The sequence below is a fragment of the Charadrius vociferus genome, unplaced genomic scaffold, assembly GCF_000708025.1.
Source record: "Charadrius vociferus isolate BGI_N301 unplaced genomic scaffold, ASM70802v2 scaffold561, whole genome shotgun sequence".
NCBI classification, from domain to species: Eukaryota; Metazoa; Chordata; class Aves; order Charadriiformes; family Charadriidae; genus Charadrius; species Charadrius vociferus.
Window position 1 is genome coordinate 1,666,857 of NW_009646848.1, and position 7,722 is coordinate 1,674,578.

Genomic DNA, 7,722 nt, shown 5'->3' on the forward strand with positions numbered 1-7,722 from the left:
ATATACCTATATCTATAATATATATTTGATATAGAGATATAAAGATACAGATATATTCCCCATTGAGAAAAGGTACCTTCAAGGTGCTTAAAAGCATACCCTTCTCTATGTATTGGAGATGACTGCTGAATTTCTATTTTTACAGCAGATGTTCCTTAAGCCGTGCTGATTTTAAAAAGAAAAACTTAAAAACCCAAGCTGGCTTCTCTCAAATCGGTTGTAGTGTTTAGGTTTTAACAATATTGATGAAACATCTAGTATTTGAGCATTCTCACTATTACCAATGTAATTAAACATGTTTTTGCAGGGCCTTACTGAAGCTCTTACCTACATTTTACAGTGTCACTAAATCTTGAGTGATTCCACTGATTTAAAAAAAAAAAAAAGCCATTGAAGTACTTCCTCACACTCTACTGCAAGTAAAATGAGTTTGCAGCTTGACCCTTCATTTCTTAGCATGACAGACTTTGAATACTAAAGAAAACGCTAACTGCCTTAAGAGTCAGATTAAAAAACAGTTTTCATTATAACCTACTGTGCTCACAGTTTCTCCAAGACCTCCTTTAAGAATCAAAATCTCCCATTTTTGGACTCTATCCGTAGGTGACACTGATGGAAAGAAAGCATAAGAGCAACATTATTTTGTAGTTAAAGGAAACATTCAGGTAAATCAGCTCATTAAGAAAGGCTAAGAGACAACGTGGTATGTGAATACTCCTTATCCCTTATAATTCTACCAAATTTGTGAAATATACCTCTAGTATGCCCCTAATGCAAATACTTGGAAAACTTTGCAAGAGTGAACTGCAGAAAATTCCATGTTTTTCTGCAAAGTAACTGTACTCTGTGTGTTTCACTATGCGCATTTCAGCATTTCCACAGAAGTACTTCAGTGTTTCAGTGAAATGATTTTGTTAAAAGTCTGGCATATTTTGAAGTGTGAAAATGTGTTAGAAGTGTTAGAAAGTGAAATACATTCTTTTTTGTGTCAAATGTCTTGTCTCATGTTAACCTGAATATTTTGATTAAAGATCTTTTCATATTCAAAACCTGAAAATTTTATTTTGCTTCAGTCTGGTGATTTTTTTCCCCAAAATGGTGCCTGAGCTGAAAAATACTTCTAATGGCACACTATTAACACACAAACCACTGTAATTCAGATGCTCTGTAAAGATATTTATTGAGTATCTTTTCAGGATTATTGCACATACCATATCCTTCACTGCTACTTATTTTAAAAACATTATAGAATACCCCCTCCAACTAGTTTCATATAAATTAACACATAGATTATTAGGCTATTCATACTGTAGAGTTCTGTTACTGTGCCTATAAAGAATACAAGCAATTAAAAAAAGTATAGTTCAGCAAAATTAGTGACCATCTATAAATAAACATCTTAAAGTCAAAAGTTGTTAACAATATCCACACTGCATGGTCCTGTTACAGTAAAGTCCTACTGTCACAGAAAATAATGAAGGCATAAACAACAGGCTGAACAAAACTAGACAGCAATTAGATTTGCACAAAAACACAGTGCCGGCAAAAATACTTACAAATAGGACAAAAAACCTCAAGGAACCAACTCCAAATAACCTGTTAAACATGGTGCAATTTTACATTCTTAAAAAAACAAGACAAAATAGCCTCCCTTCCCTGAAACTACAGTGCACCCTAGTGGCTACTCCACAACTGGCTCCACTTGCTCCTTCAAGAAGTCCCGCGGAGTCTATAGTCCTCTCCATAGAACCCAGATCACAAGAAAACCAATTTTCCAGATTTTATTCCGAGCAGGGAAGTATTTTTCCCTGCTATACATGCGAATTTCCCATTCCTTCTTCTCTAGAAACCCGATAGGAGTAGTCCTTCCAGGAAAATAAGCTGCTTTGCTTCCTCTGGGTCAAATGGCACTACTAATCTTCAGATTACCTGCTAGGCGTGAGTGGACAGAGTGCAGCAGGACTGTGCTGATTCTGTTCAGGCTCATAGCAATTCAACAGCACTGGCTGTTGCTGCTGAAAATGATACGCGCACAGAAGAAAACACCAATTGTTCGTCCAAAAATGTACCACTGGCTCAGAATCCTCATGCTCTGACAGGCACAGGACACGAGGAAAGCACAGAACAACATCTTTTGCTGTTAATTCTCTTATCTTCTAATCGTGATTTTGCCTATTCACACTGAGGACTATTTCTAACTTTACAACAGCTTCACTATTACTTTTTCACTATTACTGCAGATGCTCAGGTAAATAAGTATTCTATCTATTCTGACTTTTTTTTTGCCAATGTAAGTGCTGTGGGAAGAACCACCTCAGGTGCAGTGCATCTACTTAAATCCCAATGATAATACTGTCAAGCTAATTTAACAAGATTAATGTAAAATAACATTAGCAAAACATTGAACACAGTGCAGTCACACAAGACGCACCCCACCAAACAGGGAGAGCGAAACCTGCAATGATTCTGTCTAAAACAACAGTGCTTATTTCTGCATCACCTTGTATCTGAGAGGCACTGGCGGATCTTCAGGCAGACCTGCTTCAAAAACCATCCCTGCACGCAGAACTCGGCCAAGCGAAAAGCTGAACAAATGCCTCCAACTGCACACCAAAACCAGCGAGCAGCTGCTTAGGATCCTCCAAAAGAAGAGTTTAGGGGAAGAAACAATGATGACACAACAAAAAGAAACCACAGGATGAGCAGTAGCTAGAAAAACAGGGCAAGGATATGACTTAGCAAGATGCTGAAGCAAGCCTTTTAAACGGTATGTTTAAAAAGCAGAAGCTTCCTCCATGGGTGGAGAATTCTGGCTACCAGAAAAGTCATTCATCTCCAGGCAGAAGCTGAGATATATTCCCAGAGTACAGACATAGCCTGTGTAGACATCGTATCAGAGGGATAAGTGTCCGGGGTGGTGGCTTTGTCCACCTTTATTGTGCTCAGCTAATACTAAAGCTACAGACCCACTTCCTGGTTAAATAACATCCAGAGGCCGAGACTCCTTTTGACTCAAGATAGGCACAGTTTCCAGAGCCTTTTACTTCAATCCTGTAAGGGAGAATGAAAGACACGATTACTTTGACACTCACAGTCAAATAATGCAATAGAGGAAAGGGAACTATGGGGATCGCAGGTTCTATTTGTACAAAGCCTGATTTACCACAGACAAGCCATTGCAGGAGCATGATAGTTTGTGCTTTGAAGAGAACACCACAAAGATTGTCTTTTTTTAATAGGACCTGGCCCCCAGCATACAAAATCTAGGACTTGCAGTACTCCCGTATCTTGTCTAGTGGTCACTTAATGTGAAATACGCCCTTAGAGCAGAGACTGGAATTCAGGTTTGTCCTTCTCAAGGACGCAGCGCTATCAAGACTGGCTCCACCTTTGACTTCCACATCCTTCTATAGAACTAAAAAGTTTCAGCAGAAGCTGTGAAACAAATGCCTCTCATTTCCCTCTTCCTCAGAACCAAACACAGCACTATGGTTAAGGGGGCGGTGGAAAACAGGAAGCAAACCTGTTTCCACACTGTAGGTGTCCCTATGTAAGAGGTAAGGGTCTCCCTCACCAACTGTTTTCAAACGAAGTGTTACAGTGATCTGTGAATAGGCCACCCAAACTAGTACAGCCTCTGGAAAAGCCAAGGGACTAATCTCCACCAGTGTTAACACAACTCTAATAGCAACTGAGCTTAGAAATCAAGGTATTCACCCTTCTAAAGACAGAAGGGGCAGTCTGAGGCAAGCACAGAGGCAGAAGTCTAAGAATGAACTTCATCACTGAAAATGAAAGCATCACTGGATATTTGTATTGCAGACAGGGGATAAGCAAGAGTGGGAAGGACTGCAATTTTCAACTTGAAATGCCAACGTGCTGTTCACATCTCACATTAAATGCGTAAGGTCATCATCAGATCAAGCCCTCAAGTCTTGGGGATGAACTGAATATAGTCACGAACCGCTAGTAATGTCACAAATTTAAGAATATTTCAATTTTCCACTTTTTAAGTTAATTTCACTCTTGTGAAATCTCAGTGCTCATTACTGTCACTGGTAATTCTACCAACTCCTGCCAGCAGGTGCCTCAGGACGAGAAGCAGCAGTCTCTGAGAAGATGGGACAGCTATCGGTGGGAGGAACAAACTGTCCCACACCTGACACCAGTGGGATAGAACACAAGGCCATGACCACGGAGCAGCTCATGTAACATAAAATCACAGCTTCACCTTTCCCTCCAGCCACCTTTTTTGTAGGCACATTCTATAAGAAGTACGAAAACATCCCTTCAAAGCCTTCCAAACATCTTTGCTATAAACCTCATGCAGGTTGCATGCAGGTTTGCACTTCTGCAAAATATATTCTATAATGAGGAATTTGTGTTACTGCAATCTTCCGTTCCTCCCCCTGTTGCTTTGGTATCTTGGAGGCCTCTTGGTTTAACTTTCACTTTGCTATACTGTCTGCTACCACGAGCTCCTGTTTCACCTTGCTTCTGAACCTGGCATTACAAATTTGTCTCCTAACTTTCACCTGTCACAGTTCTGACAAATCTTTATTGTATTCCATGCTCTCTCCATAGACACACCTTCAACACCATTACAGATATTTCTTTCAAGTCACTGTCTATATCTGTATTAGTTATCCTTTCTTACTCCCCTATAATCTAGTATCACCAGCAAAAACCCTCAACATCAACTTACAGTTTATTGTCTAATGCTTTCCCATTTACCCAAAAGAACTCCTCATTTCTTTTATAGAGTCCAATCCATGGGTCTTGCTTTGTTATCTTCACCATAAAACTCTGTAGGAATAAACCCATATGAGAAAAGAAGTTACGCATGTTCAGTCCAGTTATCAAAATACGAAGTCTTTGATCCAGGGCTAGAAAGCAAAACAATATTCCCTTTCTACCTGAAGAAACAATATTAAAAATTAAATCTACAGAGTACTGCAGCACCTGGATCTTGTGCAATCCACTTAACTGAAAGAGAATTTACAACTCCATCAGAAATCAAATGAATTAATTTTGAGACAGGATCCCTGTAGCACTCAGACACTGTAGTGACAGAAATGCCAACTGTGAGAATGCAAGTATACTACTGAATATTAAGAACTGCTATGGAACTGCAGATGTATCATTTTACTGTCTCTCCACAACAAAGTCTTTAAAGAACGATGAACATCTTTGCAGCTAACGCATGTCTCCATTGCTGATATGTCTTCACCATATTGAGTTTTACTACCAGTTAGCAAGGATTTGTGGAAGAAATTTAGAGATTAGTTAAAGAAGTGCCCCAGTGCGTGCAACAGAATTGACATCTGCACCCAGTACGCCCATTATACTGGTGTCTGTGATGGGGTTGACTGACCTAGAGAGAGGTTGTTTTAAAATATCAAGGTCTTCTATCAAGGTCTGTAACAGATATGGAAGAATAGATTCTCCCAGGTCTTTGTGCTAGGTGGACTCTTTCCTAATATCGTAGTATAATACAGAAAAAGATGCTCCAAGCTGTGGTTAGGATAACTATCTCCGAACTCCAAAGGTCAAGACTAATATATCTACCAACTTGGTTGCCATTAACCTATCTTCCTAAAAGAGAACAGTTGTCTAGTTAAAGATAAATGAGATGCAACAGTGTTTACCCTGATAGTTGCCTTTAATGGGAGTATTTACAGCTGTGAGCAGACCAAATTAAACTCAGATAAGCCTCGGGCTTTTTCTAAAACATCAACTGCCAAAACAGCTGCTTGCTGTTCACAGGGAGAGGAGGCACACAGCTTTCTGCAAGCTGTGACTTGTCACAGCCTTTCCATCAGCTTTCAACCTGTTCAGCCTAGGAGGCTGGAAGAACACACTGGTTCATTGTGCAGCTCCCCAGAAGTGAGATGGGGTGAAACCAGGACCCCCGTCTTGTTCCCTTACCAGTTCCTCATGATTTTCGATCACCAGGAGGGAAGCATTGTGCAAAGAGCAGAGGCTCTGACTGGAGTTCCAGTTGGCTTCACTATCTGAGAGGTAATAGCATTTCCTCTGGAAATACAGCCAACCTGAGGGACAGAGTTCCAGGGAAGGACAAACAGGAAAACCTTTGGCCGAAGAACAGTTTACTGCAAAGAGACAAAAAACAATCTACCCATTTCTTCCAACGGGAAAAGGTTTCTGGAGCTTTTTAGCTTGCTTTCTGACTGCACTATCTGAAATCATCTAAGTCTAACCATAGCATTATTACTACTGCCCAGTAGAAATAATTATTGTAAACTAATTTTATACTCTGGCTGCTGCACTCTTATTGTTGCTGAGATACCTTTAAAGTGACAATCAGGGGCGGGTTGGTAGAAGTAGCTGAGAAGGTGATAATAAGGTACCCTCCAAGAGCTCTTCTACAACTTAAATATAGTTTTTGCAAGTACTGCTTCCTTGCAGCTGAATTAATAGCTTTGTTTATTGTAGTGTAATTTCTTGAAGGACTATAGATTGGTTGCAAAGAACAATCTTCCATTTGTTATTTGTTTTCTTGAACTTGGATTTTGACCAACAGTGACGTTATAAACTTGAATGCCAAAAGTGCACTAAGACTAAACTGAGCGCTCCCTAATGCCACTGCAACCAGTGGAATCATTTCTCCAGCACTTGACCACAATTTTAAACAGTATGTCATGAGACATCTATTTAACTTTCAGACAAGGCAAATTCTGAATACATTTTTTGAGTTTTTGAGGGACTTCTGACAACCTAAAACTCAGGTAACTTCTAAGGCTAATTATACTTTCTTTTTAAATGATTTACACACTTACCAAACTGAATACACAAAATCAAAATGACAGCAGCAGCAAGGACTCCAGCAACACCTCGCCATAACCAGATATTTGAGAACAGACCTGAAAAAAGAAATGTCAGGAATTTAAAAAACAAAAAAACACAACCAGCTGACAGGGGAGTAGAGCCTTGGACCCATGAAGCTGTTCCAAAAAAAGTCACTCTCTGTGGAGAGCAGGCTGGGAGCAGGGTTGAATACTAGGAAGCGTGTGACATTTAGCTTGTCGTCACAAAGCTACCTAGTTAACAAGAACTGTGAATTACTCTGAATTTTAATTACATCACCCAGAACTTAACCTAACAGTGAGGTAGTTCCCGACACTCCATCATAATCGAAAAAGAAAAAAATGAGCATGGAACAGATGAGGGTGAAGACAGTAAGTTTGAGGTTTGACCTAATGCTTAAACATGGCATGGATAAGTGAAGTACGATAAGTCATGAGCTCCAGAGCCCAAAGCTTCTCCTGAGGAACATCCAGCTTTATCCCACAGCGACAGCTTTTGAGAGACTGCTTTTCTTCTGATCCCCCTCCCAGGAGCCATGCAGTCAGCTGGGTTTGGAGGTGGGAAAGACCCACCAACTTGCCACCGCCATGTCTCCTGTCCAACTTGGCAGGCAGCAGAGCAGGGGACGCGGTGCCCCTGAAGGCCACAGAGGGAGGGTCCCCTCTCACTGGTGGTCCAACTGCTGCCACCACGGGGGTCTGCCCGGGCAGCCTCCTACCTCCGTGAAGAGCTACAGCACGCAGCTGGGGTAACCTTGCCTCCACGCACAGGGTGAGCACCGTGCGATGCTGCCAGGGGGCCGATTCCCAGCCGGCCCCACGCACCCCGCAGTCCACACGACGCCCGGCATCACCTCCGGCTGTTTCTCGGGTGGCTCTCGCAGCCCGGAGCCAG

The 7,722-nt window shown here is 41.2% G+C and overlaps 1 protein-coding gene across 1 annotated transcript in view; it reads right to left on the reverse strand.

The window, feature by feature from the left end:
- Window positions 1-3,045: 3,045 nt before the first annotated feature.
- The window catches only part of LOC104294546 (C-type lectin domain family 2 member L-like), a 17,882-nt gene continuing 13,205 nt past the window's right edge, over window positions 3,046-7,722 (reverse strand). The window contains exons 2-5 of the mRNA XM_009894159.1: window positions 6,801-6,884; window positions 5,929-6,113; window positions 4,735-4,806; window positions 3,046-3,051 (exon numbers count right to left, since the gene is read on the reverse strand). Of these exons, the coding sequence (XP_009892461.1) occupies window positions 3,046-3,051; window positions 4,735-4,806; window positions 5,929-6,113; window positions 6,801-6,884 (347 nt within the window). The remainder of the gene's footprint in view (window positions 3,052-4,734; window positions 4,807-5,928; window positions 6,114-6,800; window positions 6,885-7,722) is intronic.